Source organism: Vidua chalybeata, chromosome 11 (genome assembly GCF_026979565.1).
Source record: "Vidua chalybeata isolate OUT-0048 chromosome 11, bVidCha1 merged haplotype, whole genome shotgun sequence".
NCBI classification, from domain to species: Eukaryota; Metazoa; Chordata; class Aves; order Passeriformes; family Viduidae; genus Vidua; species Vidua chalybeata.
In genome coordinates this window covers 13,063,704-13,085,551 of record NC_071540.1, presented here as the reverse complement: position 1 = coordinate 13,085,551, position 21,848 = coordinate 13,063,704, and the positions used below count along the sequence as shown (strand labels likewise).

General features: G+C 46.9%; 1 protein-coding gene and 1 long non-coding RNA gene across 3 annotated transcripts in view; both read right to left on the bottom strand.

Moving 5' to 3' along the window:
* The window catches only part of GNAO1 (G protein subunit alpha o1), a 142,358-nt gene that overhangs the window by 41,068 nt on the left and 79,442 nt on the right, over positions 1-21,848 (bottom strand). For both annotated transcript variants that reach the window (XM_053952676.1, XM_053952677.1), the window contains exon 4: positions 7,225-7,385. In XM_053952676.1, the coding sequence (XP_053808651.1) occupies positions 7,225-7,385 (161 nt within the window). The remainder of the gene's footprint in view (positions 1-7,224; positions 7,386-21,848) is intronic.
* LOC128793477 (uncharacterized) lies at positions 3,065-7,058 on the bottom strand. Its single transcript, XR_008432817.1, has 3 exons — positions 6,972-7,058; positions 4,644-4,776; positions 3,065-3,873 (listed from the first exon to the last, which is right to left on the bottom strand). It is a non-coding gene; the product is annotated as an uncharacterized LOC128793477 (long non-coding RNA).

Below are 21,848 nucleotides of genomic sequence, written 5' to 3'. Positions count from 1 at the left end.
CTCGGCATGGTGGTCTCCTGACAGATTTTCCTGCAGACACACTGCAGAATGAGGGGGCTGAGAGCAGCCGGATGGTCCCCACGTGGTCACACGCGTTGCTGGGGGACAGGGCTCAGAGCCCCCGGTGCACAGAGCTGGGTGCTGCCTAGCTGGCATAAAGCAGGAATCACACACACGGGGGGACAAATCCCTTGCTAGAGCTATCCAATTCCCTGAGGAGCTTCTAGGAGCAATAGTTACCTTGAGAGCCTCTCTGATGTACCCCTCAGGAGGTGCCCCATCTCCTGCCCCCAGCCTGTGTGAGTGATGCTGTTTGTCTTGCAGGGCAGGGTGTGATGGTGGAGCTGGGGGTGCACGGTACGTCAAACCTCAGGGTGCAGAAAGGGAGAGGGAAGCTTGGATTCCTTGGCTTTGCAGGGGAGGAGGAGCAGAGGCTGCGAGTTCCCAGGAGAGTCTGGACTCCCTGGCTGTGAAGCTGCATCCCAGCATTGCCACACCCCAGTGTGATGAGGAGGTTGGGGTGAAAGGTAGGAGACACAGAGAGGGGCTCACTTTAGGGTGTGAGTGCTGCCTGTGGAAGGGCAGAGCTGGTGGGAGAGGGAGGCTGCAGCCAGCAAGAGGGGCAGCAGTGAAAAAACAAACTGAACGGAATAAAAAAAAACCAACCTCAACCCTTGGTGGCAGCCTGCCAGCTCCAGCTGGTTTCATAAGGACATTTCAGCCTAAAAATACACAAATACTCAGCCAAAAAAAGTCAAATCTTTCTGCGCCAAATCTGTCACCCACAGCCCTTCACAAGGCAGGAAGAAATTCCTGTTGGGTCTGTCAGTCGGAGATGAGAACAGATTATCCGGGGTTCAGGACTGTGGTTCAGCAGGTTTCCTTGGGGGGATGCCCTGTGCTGTGTTTATAGATGGTGCTGCCTGCTCACCACTAAGCAAAATGTGAAAAGAGAAGAGATCGTTTCCAAGTTCTTGCAGTGTCTCCTCCTCCAGGCAGTGTGAACTACCTCAGCCTTTTGGTGTGAGCTTTGCCAAAATGGGGACAGCCCTGATCTGATGAGCCCATTTAATTGTGTCTTATTAAATACCAATTTACTTACTCAACGTCTCAAGGTTTTACTAATCCCAGGCCAAAGACAACACAGTTACAATGCAACACAGAAAGAAAAATGGCAGGGAGGTGGCAGGTACTGCTATGCCTTTGTGCTCGAGGAATGAACTACAGATGTAGCTTCTCTGCTCCTCCTTGCAGGGCAGTCTGTATCTCCTGTGTCTCTTCAGAGCTGTACCCCAAAAGAGGGTGGGTCTGGTGGAGCTCTGCCTCTGCCCTGGGGTCTCAGAGGGGCCAAGTGGGATGGGCACTATAACAAGATCCAGTGTCTTTTGAGGAGGCTGTGTTACGCAGAGTCCTGCAGACCTCTGCCTGTGAATTTTCTGCCAAAGAAGTTCAATCCTCCTGCTTTCCTGTCAGCGTTTGGTGGGATAGGAAGGTGACTTAACACATTCTGTAAAGATAATCTGATGTGCTCTCCACTCTGCTTTGGGCCAACAGAGGCAGCCCCTGGAGAGTTTCTACCCAGTTTTGGTGAAATTGGGTGTTCCAGGTGGATGAACACTGAGGGGAGATGCTGGAAAACATCCAGCTGATTTAAAACACAATGTCTTTCCTATTGTGCTCTTCCTCCAACTCACACTCAGCCCTAGGTGAAGCCATATAATAACAGCAATTCCTTAATTTATGAGGATAATAAGACCTCTACCAAGCCCAAGCCCTGCAAAACTGTAACAAGGCTGAAGCTCAGATTGCCCGTGTCTCCCTCACCTTGCACTGACAAGAAACAGCCCCACTCCAGAGCCAGAACCAGCACCAGCAGACATTGCAGAGCTGCTCCTCCCTGGAAATAGATTTGCATCTCATTTGTGGGAATGGAGCAAGGTTGGTGATTCCAATCAACCAACTCTGGCCTTTATGGACTGTTTTGCTTTTCTTGTTGAAGGGGGAACTTGATTATTCAGAGCTGGTGGACATGTTTATTTACTGGGGTAAATTAAATCATAAATTCAGACAAATGTACCTACCTCTACACTTGTGATGTATTTTTCCTTTCTGCTTTATTGGGCTCCAAGACACAAAGGTGCATTGTTCAATAAGCAGTGCAATGCAAGTCATCCCAATTAATTGGATTGTTCCATTTATGCTGCTACTGCCTCCAATTAAATGCAAGGGAACACAAGTGACAGGCACGAGTAAGATGGGTGTGCAGAAAACCATATTCTAATGCAAAAGCTGTGATGAGGAAATGGAACATACACACCTGATAGGAATATTAATCCAAAACCATGACCTATAATTTTTCTTTCTTCAGTCTGAGTGTGCCAGAAACAATTGCACCTCATTAAAATGGATCATGTCCTGACAGTCATGCATAATGACCAAGTCCCACAATCCCATGGTTTAAATGTTTGCCTTGCTGGTGGAGCCAGCAAGGTAAATGTTTAGATCATGGGACTTGTGGGACATGGACATTATCATAGAGCTCCATGGTCTTGCATGACTAGACACAGGAAACTGCAGCAAACCTCGAAGACCCTTTCTCTCTTTTAAACCCAGTGTTATCAGAGAAAAAGTGAAGGGAAAAAGAACAAACCCAAGAGTGCCAGTGTGGGTTGGACCTCTGGAGTTCATCTGGCCCATCCCCCCATTCAAAGCAGGACCAACTTCAAAATTAAATTCAGTTTGAAAGTTAGCTCAGGTGGCTCAGTGTTGAGCACTTCCAAGGATGGAGGTTTTACAGCCTCTCTGGGCAGTCTGTTCCAATGCTGCTTTGTCAGGGCTCAATCTGGAAGCCATTCACCACATCACAACAACATCTGGCTCTACTTTCTTAACTACTCTTTTGATGCAAAGTGTGTGTTGGCACGTGGCATGCAGTAAGAATCAGTAGGGAAGGTGATAGCGTCGTGCAAAGACAATTCTTTTGCAAGGAAAATAGATCAGAAAACAGTCCCACACAAGATGGGGTGAGAAGGAAGGCATTGCAGTATTTTATTCTGAGTCTGGTGCTGTTTTTCTGTAAGGCACTGCCAGACCAATTCTTGAAGATGAAATAACCAAAATGTTGTCCAGTTTGGGCTTGGTATTTGGCACAGACTTGAGATGTCAGTGCTGTGGTTAGCTGTGCTAGGGCAACAAACACAATTGCATCTCTTTCTCCACTGAGCAGTGAGGTCTGTATTCCTCTTCAGAGGCATCTCTCTCCCCCTTGGCTCCTGATGGAGGGAGCCAAAGGCAACAAGCTTCCTAGCCCTGACACCTCTGATATGTGTGAAGATGGATGGGTTGAATGCAGGCCTAAAATATTTTACATTTTCACGGTAGTTTCACAGCCCTGGCATTATCAAATGATCTTTCAAAGTACTTGGAAGCAGGAAGAGAAGAACTTGAGATAGATTCTGGCTTTTTTGTGTCTGTGTACTTGCAAACTGTCTCTGCCTACACATCTTGCAGGGCCTGTTCCTGTTTGGAGATGCACAGAGAAAATTAGTGCTCGTGTGGATGCTCTGTCTGCTCCATTTCCCCTGAAGTTTGAAGGCTGTTCAAAGATGGTCCCCATCACTGGGTGGTGACTTGCCCTTTGTGCTGCACTCCACTGACCAGCCTAGTTAGGAACTTGAGGCTAGGAAACACAAGACAATTTTAAAATCTGAACAAAAGTAGGAGATTAAGGAAACCAGCTGGAAACCTCTGTTTTGCTGATTTTGAAAGCAGAATGTGGGTCACAGATGTGCTTCCACAGACAGAAACTGGCTGGAGAAGAAAAAGACATCAGCATTGCCCAGACTCTTTGATGATCAGAGGTAGATTTAGCTCCTAGGCATAGAGACAAGAAAGGAAGAGGAGACTAAGTAGGAATAAAAACATAATCAAGATATTAGGAATGTGGAACGCAACCCACCCGTAAATTTGCCTTAGGGAACTACAAAAAAATGCACTAACAAAAAAAAAGATGAAACCAATTACTACATCTTACTCTTTTTCCTTGTCTTGCCTTCCTTATGGTTTTGCTTTTTGCAGTCCAAGACACAGGGGGTCCATTACAGACCTTCCCTCTTCCTCAATCATGTTTTTTCTTTGCAAAAGTGCAGTTTTCTACTGCTCCTTTGCAGCAGCTATGAAATCCTTGCTAAGGACTGGCTGACTTTAGAGCCCAAAAAGAAACAAAGCTTTGCAGGAAATCCATACTGTCTGCATGTATCAGAGGCTAGAAAGCAATGTCCTCTGGCCCATCTGGCTCCAGAAGGGAGCTAATACTCACTTTTTTGTTTAGTCTAACACAAAAGATGAAACTTATTTTCAGTGAAATTGATGACAGACTGGTAAGAGCCATGCTGTTGACCCTTGCAGGCTGTTGATTAGCCTGTGACTTGGTCTCCCAGGGGCTGCAACAGAAGGCCTGTTGTTCCAGCCATTTCAAAAAACTCAAGGAAGAACAATTAAAGACAACAGCAGCACTGCCTCAGAGAAGCCCAGGTGGTGGTTCCTTAGAAATAGCCAAGCAGCAGTTCTGAAAGCATTCAGGGCACTTGGCAGGTGGTTTCTGGGGTGAAGGGAAGTGCCTGGAGCACTCCTGAAGGTCTCACCTGTGCTGGCCACAACACGACCCGGTCACTTGGTGCCTTCAGGCTTTGCGGCACGTGCTGAGCAGCCATGGGGCACAATCTCCAACTCCTGCAGGAAACTTCCCTTCTGCCAGCAAAATGCCAGTCCCTAAGGCTTAACACCAAGAGAAGCCTGAAATGAAATGCTAGTGCAGCTCACTGACTGTCACTGTTTTTCAGACTTTGGGGAACTTAGAATTCAGTTCTTGTCTGGAATTTATTTTTCTCAGCCCTAATGAAAACACATTTTGTAGTTGTTACTGTTTGAAATTGAGTATCAGTGTCAATAAAGCCAAGCCTTTTCCCAGGCTGGGGAAAAGAATATAAAACTGTCTCAAATCTTCCACTCATGCAAAAGTAAACAACCCCAAAGCATTGAAGAATTAAATAAAATATATGCCTCTTTTCACTGGGGGTCCACTGGGCGTGCATAAGAACTGAGCTCTCACTTGCACCTCACTTGCATCTACTGTGATGTCTAGAGGTACCAGGGCCTAGAGGTGCAGAAGGATGTGTTTTGGCACCCTGCCATGTGATTGCATCTTTGCTCCCAGTGGGGGAACCACCAGAGGCTCCTGAACACCAGCAGGACTGTAAATGAGAAGGACTTTCTTATCTCCAGCTTCCCCATCCAACCTAGCCCAGAGGAAAAAAGTTGTCCAGGCACAGCACAACTCACAGAGCAGCTAAGGAGAGAGGCATCACAGCACTGCCCTGGCATGGAGGGTCATCCATCCTCATCTGGATGCAAGAGATTTTGTCAGAGACACCAGAATTCATTTGGCTGGGCTGCAACCCCTAGACTGAAATTGCTGTGAACGCTACAGCACAGAGACTCTTCAGCTGGTGTCTAGAAACTGCTTTTGGTTTCAGAGCTCCTGCTGATGAATTGCACAGCAGCTGGTCATATTGGGAAGGCTCTGCTTATTATTTTCAACTGCTATCTTGCATGGAAGGAAAATCAAAATACTTTCCTCAAGGTAATTGGCTCTAAAACAATTGAAGGTTTTTCCACAAAGTTGTAATGCAATTAGGACTGGCATTTTAGATAATTTATGTCTCTAAAGGTATGCTTATGCCATCATACCCTTATTTTGTGAAAAAAATTTAAAAAAAAGAAAAAGCTGCTGGCAAGAGAAAGCTTGTTTTGCTATTACAGGCAATGAAATACAGATTAAACCATCATCCACCTAGTACTGATTAAAAGGCAGCAGAATGCCAGGACCGTCTCTGAGGTGTGATCATGGTTGGGTAGGATGCTGTGCCACCAACCACACATCTGCAGGTTTCCCATTCAGTTTTCCATCAATGCCAAATGATGTGTCATCACTTGCCTTCTGCAGCACCTCAAGAGCTGCTCTCCCCAGCTGCCCTGCCAGCTTGGATGGGAGCAGCTGGTGCAGCTGGGAGCACCAGGCCCACCACACAGGATAAAACCAGCAGCCACGCCAGTGCCTGGGCTGTGTTTTGATAGATATCCAGGAACCCCAAGCAGAGATGCCAAACAATCCAAACACAATAACAACTCCAGAAGTGCATGAAACAGCTGGTGAACTTGTTGATATGGGATATTGTGACAGTCAAAAGCACAGACATAGCATTGCCCGACACCACTGGGAAGTTTCTGTCTCCGTGATTACTGAAAGGTCCAAGGGTACAACTGGGGAAACGAATGCTCTCTGCCTGCCTGGTCCTTATGCTTATACTTAACCACCTTTGGCTGACTCTTGCCCAAGATACAGTCCAGGGCCAGGGGCAGTTTGCCTGACTTGCAACAGATGCTGTGATTGAAATTATGGGATGAAAACCTCTGGTCTCCTGTCCTAGGTGGAAGCAAATATATTGGATCAATTATCATTATAAATAAGCCTGAACTGAAACTGGGGAGACACTGGACATCTCTTCAGAGCCACAGCAGCCATTTATGGGTGGATGTCCTGTCCTCATGACAGTATGAACCAAAGCCAGGGATTCAGACAATTCCCATTGAATGACATCTGGATGTGGTCCCTAATGGTAGAGAAGCCACCGACTGTATTACAAGAGTAACTCAATACCCCTGGAAAAGTAAAGATGTCCCTTACCCTTGGTTGTAATCCAGCTGACCTATCAGTACACTGTACAACTACGGAAAGTAAAGTGGGAAAAAAAAGCAAACAGAGGAAAGAAAAGCAAACCCAAGAGCTGTACTGCTGTACAAAGCAGGTGATCACACCCTTCTCTTCTCAGTCAGATAGACAAACGAGCCATCTGCTGTGCCCACAGGTCGATCTGCCTATATTCGCTAGATCCATGTTTGCAAAAACCTACCTTGAGACATTTGGGAGCAGTTTGGGAACCTGGCCATGGGGTCACAGACGTGACCCCAGACTGGCCAAGAGGGGACATGAATGTCCTGCCTGATCCTTTGTGCTTTGCAGTGGCCTGTGACACAACACACATCCGAAACTGTAAGCAGAGACACGTTCAGTTCCACTGCTATGAGGTCATTCACTTCAGTTAAAACTTTAACAAATCCAAATGCAGCTTCTTAACATGCAAGGCTATGGACAGGGATACTCACTATTGGGCTGAGTCGTTAAGTTGATATTCCCGGGACCGGTTGAAGCATTCTTGAATCCCAGAGTCTGCCCAGAGCCTCATCATAGCTGACAGCAGCTCTGGAGAGAAGGGCTCTGTGTCCTCCATCCGACTTACAACATCGCAGACCATCTTGGCATCAGCCTGCAGAGGAAAGAAACAAGAGCTCACATAGATGCTTAAGGCAGAATTTGGAGCCAGAGATTTCAGAAACCGTTCACCAAACCATCAGGAGTAAAGAGGCCGTGTTTCTTGGGATGGGGCTTTAGCATCCACACTGTGTGATCCAGCTGAAAGGGCAAAAGGAGGATGGAGGAAGGAAATCACAAGGAAAAAGATTGTTTGTGCAATCCACCTCATATCAACAAGTATTTCTATTCAACAGACAAAGTAGTCTGCACTGCACATGGGTGGAATTTCATAGGAACAGATAGGAATTCATACATGTACAAGGATATTTAAAAATGTTAGCAACAGCGCCTTGCTTTAACTGAAAGTGGAAACTTGCTGAAGTGGGGGCTTTGTATCAGAAAGAACAGCAGAAAGACTCCAGAAACATTTTTTTCCAGATGCTGGTTTATTGCTTTTCCTAAATTCTTGTTCTTTGTTGTAAGCCCCTGCTACGAGGGCTAATTCATGTTAATGCAGACCACCTTGGCTGGCTGTGCTGCTCTGTGACTCAGAGGGAGAGGAATCTCCCACGGTTACAGAGCATGGCAGTGAGGGGGCAGGGCCAGCTGGCCATTTTCAGGTGGAGTCTTTTTTAGTGAGAAAAAATGAGATTCACTGGGACAGCAACGTTTCCTGGAGGGCAGTGCTCTGACACAACTTGGGTCCGGAAGATGTCTCAGATTTAGGATGGGAATGTCTAGACAGCCTTGGAATAGCTGAGTTCAGCCTTCCCGTAATAGTCCACACTGGCTGATGCTTCACTCGTTTGTGAAGCAGGACACTCAAATTCATGAAACCCTCTGCTTGCTTTGCAAGAAGTAAATGTCCCACAGCACCCACAGACTCCTGAAACCCTTGGGATGTTGACTAATCTGCAGAGTTTTTCTTTCATTGCTTTGAAAATCTCTCATATTTCTACTAGCTGAAACAAACCCAATTATTATTGCTATAATTAATTGGAAAAGAGGAGCTCTTGTTCCTTGTGTGCGTGCAGCAAACTTGTGAAGACAACCTTCTTGTTTTACTCTCTTGTCTCTTGTGTGCTAGACTGAACCCATTCTTGGCTAAATGCAGGTGGAAATCTTTGCCTTCCAGGGTGTTTGATCACACAAATCTCAGGAGGGGAATGCAGGCTCTGCTCATGCTTTGCTGGGAACAATTAGAAGCGCCATCATTGAGGAGCACCACAATAACCTTATTGTATGGATGGGAATGACAAGTGTATGACAGGGTCTGCATGGTCAGGATCAAAACTCTGTAGCCTCTTTGCTGAACACCGAAACTGTAGAAAAATTGCAGGGCTCCAAACTGAAAGCACTGAAGACTGAAGCTGCTGGAGATTTCAGTGCTCAGTGAAAGAGTCTCAAGTGCCCTGAACATCCAGCCTTTACGGGCTGAAGAAGTCTCAGTACTGTATGTCTCAGTATTGTATCCCATAAAACTTAATGGGGTGGACTCTATGCTTTGAAGGCTTTATGAACATAAAACCTTTCTCACAGAGCACTTAACTTCATATTTCAGTGCCCAGGAATCTTCCCAGTCCTCTGTACAGACTCTGCTCATTTTGGAGAAGAAGTATTGGTGACTCACACCTCAAAGCCAAGACAAACGAAGAACCTTGAAGAGTTCAGTTAATTTCAAAAGCTTGTTTTCTGCCCCGGAGTGCTTTGTGAGCTGAGTGAATATTCATAAATCATCCGTATGGTTTGCCTGCCCTGCTGGAGCTGCAGTTCTGCTCTTTTCACAGACTCTAAATGACATAAAACCTGCTAATGGCTGCGATCTGCCTTGGCCCCAGTATTTGTGTATGTGTGATGCAGGAAAAGCATCCATGCTTCCAGCCAGGTAGGAGGATGTCTTTGTATGTTATCTTGACTGCTGGAGTGGGTTATAGGTGTAAGTCACACATCTGTCCATCTGTCTGCGATGGCAAAGCACATTTGAAGCTCTCCAGCTGTCATGGGCATGGTCTGAGCTTCTTCTGAATTTTGTGGATTTAACTGCAGGCTGGTCTTTGCAAAACATCAGAGGCAATGGCACAGTCATCATATTTTCTGTGCTGCATCACCTTTTCAACTGCTGAGACTTGAGGCAGTTCCCTGTAAGACCCAGCATGGGGGGTGGGGGGAGGGTTGAGCAGAAGACAGAGATGAACAGCAATGACAAGGCAGAATGGGAGTGACCAGGCACAGACATTTCTGGCTGTGGTTATCTGTGAGTCTGTTGGGCCAGAAGTGGGGCTGAGCACCTAGGGCAGGGGATTATTTGGTACATGCTCCTCTGCAGTAACTGGAGGCCCCTTTTGGGGACAGGAGAAGCTGTCCTCCCACAGTATGGACACCTGCCTGCAGGGCAGACTGAGAGTCAGCAGGCTGAAACAGGGGAAGAACTCGAAGGAATGTTTATTGCTCCTGCTGAACAGTAATAACAATATTACAGACTTAGTTTTATTTTGCAGAGTGAACCACTGAACTCTTGATTTTACAGATCCAGAAAAAGCATGTGCAATGAGTACTTTTAAAAATACTCCTTCCCCCTGCCAAGGTTGAAGTCCCTCTGTCAAGGAGCATGGGGCCATCCAGGAGTTCAGGCATTTGTTAGATGATTTAACGAGCAATTAAGGATCCAAGAAGAGAAGATACCCCTTTCTTTTCTCACTCTCCAAGCTGTGTCTCAAGCTGGGAATGACATTAAAATCTCCAACTCCCCCTGGGCTCAGCAGGTACATTTTTAAATACTGCCTGATTGACTTTTCCCTGCCTGCCTCCCCTGGGTCTGCTGCTCCTACTTTTCCCGAGGTGAGAGGAGCCGAGCCTCCTGCCACGCTCTGCTTCTGTACTGCAGCCAGCAATTAAATAAAGCAAAACAAAACAGGCAAACCAGCCCCCCACTCCCCTGCCTTGCAGTTCCCATCCGACAGGGCTGTTGTTAATGAGCATCATGGTGGTATTTCAGCTACCTCAGGAGCTAAAAATAGGCAGCACTTGGCCCCTGGGATTGCTGGAAAGAGCTACAAAATGGTGCAGGGCTCATTCCATCACTGCCGCCTCTGCCATTCCCAGCTGCTCTGTCTTCTGTCTCCTCAGAACAAGACATCTGGGAGGGGGGTAAGAGGTCAGGCTGGTCTCCTTCATCCCAGCATGAGCATCCTAGCCTATCTCTGCAGCATTCTGACATGTCCTGCTGCCACTCCCCAATGGCTTGCATTTTCCATAGCAGGTGAAACCCTAACACCTGAGCTGAATGCCTTTGGGCTGCTCATTATGGAGAGTGGGATTTGACACTTTGTGTCATTCCTGAATGCTGATTCCATCCACCTACAGCAGGAGAATTAAAGCTGGCTAGCCATGGCCTGGGGAGACAGCTGAGCTTAGAGACTGTGGTAAAGTGAAATTACACATGCAGGCTTTAGACATCAAGCCAAGACACCAAATAAGTCTTTACTAAAGAACAGACCTCCGCTCTGGTCGGGGAATGGAGAGGACTCTGTAAGGCCAGGGCAGGCTCTGAAATCCACAGGCACATGTGAACAAGAAGCTAGTAAACACAGTGGGACATCGGCATATGTCATTCCTAACCCCAGGTTGTGGGCCTACCTGTGCACCACACTTCTGGTATAAATCCAGTTCAGAAGGGGATCTGTTCTCTCCCTAACCTGGATATAACTGCAGTTTCTTAATTGTCTCCCATATGTCACTGTCACTGAGCACCACGCTCACAGCCTGTGCTCAGCATACAAACTTGTGACTTCACTTGCAATAGCCACACAGCCCAATTAATGTGTTACCTGGCTGGAAGGGAGAGGGGCCCCTCCCTGCAGTCTGACACTACTGGCAGTTGCCTTTGTCTCTGCAAGCAAGCTATTTTCCATCACACTGACACAGACCAGCCCTAATTACTTGCTCCTCACCATCAGCCATGACTGGTGCCCACTAAGATACCAGCAGAGCTGCACTACAAAGGTACCAGCAAAGGTACTGCTGCCCTGGCTGCTGTAGAGTCACACTGGAGTAGGACCCAGGTGCCCATCTCTAACTATCCCAGGGCAAATCCTGGCTCTTATCCTTTGAAGTTGCCTGGAGACTGACTAGGAGACTTTTGTTTAAATTTTTTAATTTTTTTTTTCCAAAAGGAATAGTTTTCTGGAAGGGGAAATTTAAGGGAGAGGCAAAACTTTGTGTGAAGCTGTGTGGTACAAATTTGCTAAACCTTACAGGGTTGTGCTGTGTTACAGCCAATGGAGGTATGAGCTGTGTACCACACTGTACTGTCCTTCCCTTTTGGTGAACTAAATCCCAGTAAATATAAATTTTTTTTTTTTGCTATTATTTACTCTGATTAATGATACTTGTCAGTTAGCCTATCTCAAAGGTTAACCCTGGGGCAATTTCGTCTGGTGGCTGGTTGTACCAGAAGCTGCTTCTCAGAACAGTTCAGAAAATCCATACAGTGGGGGAAAAGATAAGCACTTCAGTTTGGCTGGTGGTACAAGGCAAATCAGCACAGTGCCAGTCATCAGCAAGTAATCTTGTGAAAATAGTAGTAGCCATCATGAGTCATGAACCTGGGGTAATCAAACTGATGTCTAGAGACCATCCAGCATCCAAAAAGGACATCCATGGAAGGGAACCCTTGTGAGGGACCAGATCCTGACCTCAGGGTACAGCAGTATGTGCCTCTGCTACTCCAGGGAGAAATTATGTCCTGTAACTTCATGGAGAATGTGTCTCATAAACTGAAAACTTCCCCCTTCTCCTTAAATACTGTCTCAGAAATATGGAGCCCACTTCCCAGCCACAGTGTTTCAGCCTGAATAAATCCTGGAAACAAAGCATGGCTGGTGAATACGTCTTTTCCAGAGCCATCCAGGGCCCAGCTCCAAGTCCATAGACGTTTTTGTAGACATTGAATAAATAGCTACATGTATGACTGTCCCCCTCACTCTCCCTCTCGTTCTCACACATCTGTGTTTCAGAGCTGACCTCTCAATCTGTGGAAGTCTGTCTGGCATTAAGCAGCTGCTGTGCATCGTGGGAGAGACAACTTTCCTCCTGCACCCTTCCATCTACCCTCAGAACATTTAATTGAGCCCTCCCACCTCGGCTTGGCATTTGGCTTGCTGAGAGATCCTGGAAGGCACTGAGCAGGTAAAAATCTATTCAGTGGCTTATTAATATCTATCCCTTTGGAGATTACCTTGAGGTGGGCATTCAAACTTTCCCTCTTCATTCTCATTAGCTGGAGGTGGAAATGCAAAACTCTGGACACAGATCCCAGTGGTCTGAGAAAGGGGTTTACACAAAAGCTCAGCGTAATGCTCTCTAGCAGTTTGCATCATGCAGCAAAGCTAAGCCCAAAACTTCAAGTTAGAGACGACTGGCTTTCCACAGCGTCCCAGTAGCCATCTACCCTCGTGTACACCTCTCACAAAAGCTTGGCTGACTTGGATACAACGCCGAAGGGCTGCCTGCTGCCTGTCTGGGAGCAGACAGACTCTTGTGTACAGAAAACATAACCAGACAGCCACGGTGACATCCAGATCTTCTCGTGAGCTTGTGCTGTCCGGCTGGCAATCAGTACAGCCCTGGTTTTCATATCCTTCTGGAGCCAAGATGGCACCATCACCTCTGACTGTCTTGGCCAAACAGTTCTGTGTGTCTGAGAAGTGGTCTAGGATAGAGATGGCCTGAAACCTTGTTATAGCTGTTTTTTCTGTCTGCTGCTTCCTGTTTGGGCAGACATTGAGCAGGACTGATATTGCAGATGATGATGTTTCTTACAGCTGGCCAACTGCTCTGTGTCCAGTACTACCTTCATTCCCATTCTGTATGACACTGCAGTTGATCAAATAAAATTTGCCAGCCCTTATGTGGGTATAACCCTCTTTTCCCCTCCTTCAATACATATAAAATAATATTCCTGGTTTGCTTGGACTGATGACTATCTGACAATCCAGAGACTGGATAATGCATGGACTAGACTAAACTCTTGGGCTGCCAGCTGGCCATTACCATAGTAAAAATTCCTATATCTCCACATCCTGTAGAAAATAGTGCTTCATTCACTACTGGGGGAAAAAACCCATGACCAAACAACACAGAACTCAACCTACAAGGACAAGTTATTTCCTGAATTTGCCTTTTTTCTAGGAAATGCAGGGTCCTCCCCTCTTCTTAAGGAGCTCAGAGAAGCTCCAGAGCTGGGTGAGACAAACACGGTGGGTAGCTGACCTGATTTTTCCAAGCAAGAATGGGAAAACCAGAAAGCATGTGTTAAATGGTCTCAAAATAGGTCCTGACCCACTAGCTGCAAAGGCAGGAAAGAAAACAGCACTCTGTCCATGCCAGTCCCCTCTATTTCAAGAAGAGGGCATCCCCAAGAGACCAAGAGCCACTGCATGCTCCCCCAGCATCGCTCCAAGAACAGGATGCTTTAATGGGTCCTCTGCCCTACAAGCACTGAGCAAAAAGGGCCTGGCTACAGGATCTGAAAGCCCAAACGTCATCATCCCTTGCTGAGGACTTTCAGGCCATGCAGGCACAGACAGCACTGCCCACCAGGGAGGGGATGAGAGAGAGAGTCACAGATGGGGGACATTAGCCGCATGGCTTCATGCTCTGCAGGGAAGTGCTCTGCCGCAGTGCTGAGGAACAGGCTGGAAACATGTAAAGGGGAGAGAGCAAAATCCTTGCAGCTTACTGCCCTTCTCCTCTCCCTAATATCCTCTGCTGGGTAGAAGTCCATAAAATGTAACAAGGCACTGGAGTATTTGTGCTGCAGTAAACGGCAGGGAAATGCCTGAGATGCCACAGTGAGAACACAGGTGGGGGAGCTGCATTGGCTCCTGGCATTTGTAAAATAAATGGATATTTTCCATTCATTGCAATGTGGATGGCTGAGGATGAACAGAGTGGGTGGCGGTTCTCTGGGAACCCACTCCAGGTTTGGGAATTCCTGATGGGTTTAGCCTGTACATCTTCCACTCCTGAAATGTCTTTAAGATTTTCCACACCACCTTTCCTCTGGGTGACTGTGTTAAGAGCGGCAGGGCAGAGGGGACACAGTTTCATTCCAGGCTTTCCCACCACAAAGGGGGAAAACAGGCTTTGTATTTGGAACAGAAAGGGAAACCAGCTCCTGTGGTGGGTGCATTCCCAGGAGAAAGATTTTTTTAACATCTCTGGCTAAATGCCACTTGTGTATGATGGTTTACAGGGCAGTGCCTTCCTGCTGGGAAGTCATGCAGTGCTGGAACCTAGTAATTAGTTTAATGCTCAGAGCTTGATGCTGAACGGTGGGTGCTAATCTCCACTCTACAATTAATCTCACAGATTTATCTGTGCCTCTGTGATGAGGGACTAAGCCTGTGGGTTACATTCATCTGTCCCTGAAGAAAGAGATGGTGTTTCAACCAGAAAGAGCCCTGTTTCATTTTATGGTCCTTTTTTACTTGGTGATCTCTGTTGAAGATATATACCTAAAGGAAAACAGGGAGAGGGAAAATCCCTCCCTTTGCTCCAACCCTGTTAAATTTCATCTCCTTGTTGCCTCTTTTCTTCTCATAATCCATAATTCTTCTGTAACCCATAACTGAGATATCTGGGTAGGGGTTTCATACTGCCCTCCACTGACAGAGCAGTCAGTGGATTTGCTGTGCATACTCAAGTTTTGTGCCTGATGTAGAAGGGGGGGTGTCAAAATTATTTCTTGCATTGCTGATGTGACATTAGTCATCACAGCAGCCAAAGAATACTGATTCTTCCACTTGGCAGCAGAACTGAAAAATTAGGTGGTGTTAAAAATCAGCTTGGATGAAACATGGATTCTCCTGTGAACCCAAAATCCTCTGAAAAATTTAATTTCACATCCAGCCAAAGCACTTGCCTTAAGTCCTATCAAAATATTTTGAGTTATTTAGATGCTTAGTATTATTTTTAGAAGTATTTTTAGAAGTCAAATTTCAAACAAAAAATTGGGGTTTGAATGAAAGTTGGGAAAATAAAACAAATTACTTTGTCCTATCTGGAATGCAAAACCCTCTTGAAAAATTCTCACATAATCTCCTCTTGTTCATGACTACATGTAGATTTTGACTGGAGTCGTAGATTTTAACCAGATTTGTAGACTTTGACCAGATTTTACAAATTATTTTGATTTATTTCAGACTATTTTTTAGCCACTTCATCAAGCATTTCTGTCCAGGTCTATTAATAAGTAGAACAAGTACTTTAAGTACTTTCTTATCAGGAGTCAGCTTATTCACAGCTTATTTTCTTTTTTAATTTCAATTGTCACCACCTCAAATTTTCTGGTTTTTGGTCCTGTGCTCCTTCACCAAATGTCCTACAAGATGACCACTGCTGAGTTTTCCTTGCAATGAAGGGATTTGCAGCAGTTCCCAAAGCAAATACCCAAGCGAGGTCCTGAGTAAAGCATGTGCTTCCTGTCTTTGCCTCTCCTGGTACAGAAGCTTCTGCTTTTTGGTCTCTGGCTGCAACACAACCAATGATGGAGATGCAGAGTGACCCCAGACAAGGGGGAAGGACTTCACAGGGACACATGTCAGGTTTAGATTAGAAATTAGGAAGAAATTCTTTCCTGTGAGGGAGATGAGGCACTGGCAGATTGCCCAGAGAAGCTGTGGATGCCCCATCCTTGAAAGTGTTCAATGCAGGTTGGTTGGGACTTTAGGCAACATGATCTAGTGGGAGGTGTCCCTGTCCATGGCAGGGAGGTTGGAATAAGATGATCTTCAAGGTCCCTTCCAACCTAAACCATTCTAGGATTCTATGATATTTACATTGTGAAGGGGATAGACTGAAACAAGATGCTATTCACTGAGTGACTGATTAGCAAAATTCTGCCTATGACTTCTTACTACTACAATCCTTGTTTAGCTTCTCTCCCTCTTAATGTCCAGGTGACTGTGAACCCTTCTCTGCAGGGAGGAGCAGAGGTGGGGGTAGAGGAGCATTTGTCCGGGGTTCTGCTGTGAGTGGAAGCTGCCTCTGATGGGGCTGAGGTTGAGCAGTGACTGGTCAAGGAGTCTGTAGCTGCTTAAAAGGAGTCACAGAGTTCAGAGCAGATGAAAGACAGATTTTTAGTTAAATCTCCCCTGTGCTGCTGTATTTCCAGCAAAATCAAGACTTGGGTGCTTGTAACAGGCTTGGAGGAGTTCTTTCTTTGATCAGCAGGGATTACAGAGACTAACCTCCAGCAAGTTCCTCCTTACCGGAGCTGAGGCACGTCACACACAAACAGATTTGCTTGCACATTGTTTCAGGTTGCTGCAGAGAAAAAATGTCCTATATTTTCCTTACAAGAGCATCAAGAAATTTCCCCAACCCATTGATAGGGGGAGGGTGGGAGAAGAAGAAGAGGGAAAGGGAAAGAAAACAGAGGGGAAGGAACCTGTTGGGTTGAGTGTGAGCATTGCTGTTCCAGGGGAAGCTGTTCTCAGGGATATTAAGGGGAACTTTATTTTTATTAACTGCTCTTTTCAGAGAAAATGGACAAATGGGACCTCAGGTGCATCATTAGATGACAGAATAGTTCCTAAGATAAGTGGCTGGCAGAGAACTACCTTTCTAACAGCTTAACAAGGGTAGGCAGAAATAGGCTGGGTGGCTGGAAGAAATCTTTGATGCTGTTGTGTATATTTATTATTTATTCTTCTGGCACAAATATAGCATCAAAAATATCAAAACCAAAAAAAGCCCATAAATTGCTGTCACTGGATTAGTCCTAGATCTCTGTAACCATGGCATCGTGTAGTAATGACAAGAAAAATCAGCAACAATGGGAAAAAAACACCCAGCATTTATGACACTTGGAGAGTGAGGCAGACTTCCTTACTCTGGTGAGGATGCATCAGAAGGGATAAGAAAATCTGAGAGCATCTTACTAGCCTGGGCATCTGTGAAGATCAGCTATGGTGGAAAATGCCACAAAACAATGGAATTGCTCCCTTGTGTGTAAGCTTGTGTGATACAGAGGATAGAGAGTGGATCCCCCCCTGAAACCCTTTGCTGCCATTACAGGTCACCTCAACCCCCACAGAACAGTGGGGAGGGCCCCAGTGCCTGCCTGTAGCCAAGAATGGAAATGGCTGCACCATCTCAGCACCATGGTTGAGGCTCTTTGTCACTGTGACCTGCTGGTGTTCATCTCTGGGGGTGTGGCACTGCCAGTCCTCAGCCTCTGTCTCTCATGTTCATCCTATTTCAGTGCACTCCTTCCTTCCCCTCTGTGCTCCCTCTCTCTTTGTGCCAACCCCCTGGGTCTGCAGGTCCTGCAGCTGCTGCAGTGGGAAGCCCTCCCTGGTGGCTGTACAGAGCAGAGGACTGTGCTGACATGAGTAGCAAGGTCCGAGCTTAATACTGCATGGAGTATTTCTTGGAAAATGATATATATTCACTCTTTTCTGGAATACTTTGGCTGGATTGGAAAGATTTCAAGTACCATCCAGAGATTAGGGAGCTTCTTTTAATCTGCTTTTGTTTGGTTTCTTTGCAGAAAAAGGAGTAAAAGCCTGCTCCAAAATGTCCTCCATGGAGGGACTGGGATTTGGCAGTGTCCTGCAGTGATGCCAGTGGATAATGGGATGTGATAACAGTACAGTCTGACTGCCTCCCAGAGCCCCTTTGCAGAACGGTCAGACTTCTCCCATAGACAGATTTGGGGCAGAAGTAACCAGTATTCTCCAGCCATCCATCTGGGAGCAAAGCTCAGGTTTAGGGTCTGTGCAGCCCTGGACTCGCCCAGCAGCACAGAGCAGAACTGCTGAATAAAACCTTGGAGCAGAGATTTTCACAGCTGCCTAATGGGTCTAGAAATCGGATTTCTTCTAAAATAAGCAGCCCAGGCCTGTAGTCACCATGTCCATCTCGGCAGCAGAGTGCACAGTGGGTCCCTCTGTGGCACAGCCAGTTAGATGGAAAGTGAGAAGCCCCAAGAAATCAAAATTCTGCAATTCCTAACTTCTCTCTATTTTCCCTTCCTGGTTGCTTTGGCTTTTTCTCTCCTGGCAAGCCCCTCTCCCCAGCACTACTGCAGCTCTGCCTGCCTGCAGCCATCCCAGCCCCAGGAACAGCCCTGCCTGTGCAGCACTCTCTGGAGATGCCATTTCTCTTGCAGGCGTTCAGCCCATGGTGCATCGCAAAAAAATATCCCCAGCGGAGTGAACGATGCCAGTAAGACTCTTGCCTTCCCTCCACCTCCCAGGGCTACTTTCTGCCTTGGCTACGAGCCTGCTGCATCTTTGTGTGGTTAATAAAAATAACCTAAAAGTACTCGGGAGCAGACAGAGCAATCCCAGAGACTCCAAACATCTAAGGGGCTTTGTTTCCAAGGCAACATCTTGTCTCCTAGCTGCAAAAGGCCACGGGAATGAAGGCAGCCTATGGAAAATGAATAGCTAAATGACAACAACAACAAAAAAAATCTGCTGGGGAGTGTTTCAGAGAGGGAGGGGTGTTCGTAGGGGGGCCAGGAAAGAGTGAAGCTAAACAAGCCAGGAGTAGCTGCACAGAGCATGCAAAGGGACAGGGTGCAATTTATCTCACGAGAAGCTCAGTCCTGCCCCCATTGAAATGCAGAGCACCACTTCCACAGACTTAATGGGAGCAGGGGAGCTCGCACAAATCAGCTATTCTTTTCTTCCCCCCCCCCGCTTTTTTAAGCTACAGTGTTTGAAGATTGGAGCTAGTTAAAAATAATCTATTGTCCAAGGCAGAGACTTCCCCGGTCCCAGGAGCTCCCCAGCCAGGGTGGCAGCTCACTGTTGATTTTGGTCACCTCAGTTTCCCACTGCCAGAGCTGCCTCCTCCCTCCACAGCCCAGGGCAGTGAGACAGGCAGGAGGTGCCAGAGCACCAGAGCATCCCTTCAGCTCTTCCAGGAAAGAAGCATGTTTTCACCCCTTTTCCAAGGTTTCCAGAGCCGTGCAATGTGTTCACATCTGTGAGCAGTCTAAGCTGCAGTCAGCTCTTTCACTATGGCTGCAAGGATGGCTTTGCTCTTACAGCCTTTTGAGCCAACTGCCCGGGTAGCAGACTTGGAGCATTAGGCACGGGGAAAGCACAGACCCCTCTGCCCCCATGACAGCCCTGTCTGACAACACCCACCCTTGATGAGGGCAGGCAGGCAGGTCTGGGGCTCCACCATGGTGCCTCTAATGTGCAAGCTGCTCTTACGTAAGTGACTGCTGCAGTCAAATGCCCCCGGGATCATTTATGGGATTGATATCAGGCAGGAGGGGGGAGGCTCCCCAGCGCCAGCCGGGACGCCTGCCTGCAGATGCACTGCTCCTGTCTTCCCTCTCCCTCGTGTCTCATGGGAGTGCTAAAAGCTGAGCATCATGATGCCAAGTAAGCTGCCAGAGCTTTTCCTCTGTGTCCCAGGAGGTGGCACGGGTGCCCTGGGAACATGACAGGCATTGGGTCAGGAGCTCCTCTGAGCTGGGTCTCCGCTCCTCAGCAGCACAACCTACATGGAGTTCCACCATGCCAGAAGTGGGCCCCTCACACAGTGAGGGGAGGAGGGAGCCTGGGCATTTCCCTAGGGTGGCCAGGAGGGATTGAGGACGTTAGGGTTTGTTGGTGCTGGTCTCTGTCCTGGGCTGGAGTCAGCCTTGGGCTCAAGCGCTCCCTCTCCCTTCCTCAGAGACTCTTTGGGATGATGAACAACTCAGCCATTGATGTCCTGCCTGATGTTAAAACATTTTATTTAATTAATGATTTTTCTTTGTACCATCTCTCAATCAATACCATGTGGGCAAGAGGTTCCCAGAGGGAGAGCTGATGGGAAATGCTCACCTCACACTTTTTTTTCACACCGTCTGCTGTGGGCAGAGGCAATCCATCCACATGGATGGATGGATGACTGCTATTTATTATTCATCTTGGTATGCGGAGCAGAGCCTCTGTCTGAGCAAGTTTTGAGATGATGAGGTTTGCTTCTCACTCCTCCTCCTTGAAATGGTTTTAAATTTAGCTTAACTTCAGGGAATTCCTCTGAAATTGCCCTGGAGAAGCAAGGCTGGAATTTGGTCCCTATAGATCTGCCCAGAGCTGGAGGGCTGCCATGGGAAGCCTGTCTGCAGGGAAATCGAGCTGGCCTGCCTGCTGTCACCACCGATCCCGACGGGCAGTGCTGGTGTGTCACCCTCCCTGACTCCTGGAGAGCAGTTGGGTACATGCAGTGCAGGGCCAGGAGGCACAGGCTGCTGGAAAAGCAGTCTGGCCAGTCATTCTGTTCCCCCTCTTCCCAGGGGACATTCAATAGGGAAAACCACAGGCAACAGGGAGCTCCTGGGGCTTGTGGATGGACCAGTAGGGATGAGACTTGATTTAAGAATGGGGAGAGCATGGGACTTGGATGTTTGTATCAAAACCACCACAGCCATTTTACCTTCTTGTGCCCATTTCCTCCTTCTTGCAAGTACCCACTAAGAGTATTGTGCATTTACCAATTTTCTATCCTCAACTCCTTTGCTGTGTTCCTGGATCATCTTCCACTGCCATAACTTTCATCCCTACATGGCTGAATTTCACTTCTACACGAAATGATTCCTACAGATCACATTGAGTTTTCACTTGCAAATACTCTTGGACCACTTTCAAGGCACTCACCCCCACTTAACCATGACATAAATAGTGTGGTACTGTCTGTACGACTGGTTGTTAAAATAGTTCAAAATATTAATACAGGAGCTGGGATTTTCCAAGGTACTTGGTATTGACCTAACCTGATTCACACTGGGCTTGACTGTAAATTGTTAGCAACAGGGAACAATTAATGTTCCTGAAAATCCCATTGCTTGGACATAATGATAGAGAAAACAGATTTTGCAGGATACATTATTATTGGCTTGTAAAAAATTCTCAGCCAGTTGTCTTTAAAAATGCATCTGCTCAGCTTGTTAATGGCATTTGCATGGACAGTCTTGTCATTATGTCTGAATGAAGAAATAGTATTGATTTATACTATAGTAAATTTATAGAATAAGAGCTAAAATACAGCCAGCTGGGTGGCTGGATTATACTTTGGAGTATTTACTGGCAAATGTCTCATATTTTGGTTTTTCAAGAGGACTGAACAGGGGACAATACACCTGTTACCCTTGGTCCTAACATAACCAGGTGATAAGCATCTGTGAGCAGTCAGGGCACTCCAACCCCCACCTAAAAACCTGCCTGCCCCTTCATTTTCTGTGCCACCCTTCTGCTTCAGGTGGCTTAGCTCATTGACTTGGGCTCGACAGACACACACACTCTGAGGCTGGCTTCCAGAGCCCCAGCCAAGGATAGACAATACATGCTTACATCTCCTCCACAGATAAAAACTGTCAAGCTTTCAACCTGCCTTTGAGCTGACATCTTCAGAGTAATAGGTCAGGCTGGAAATGCATTTCCAACCCTCGTCTGCCTACCAGAAG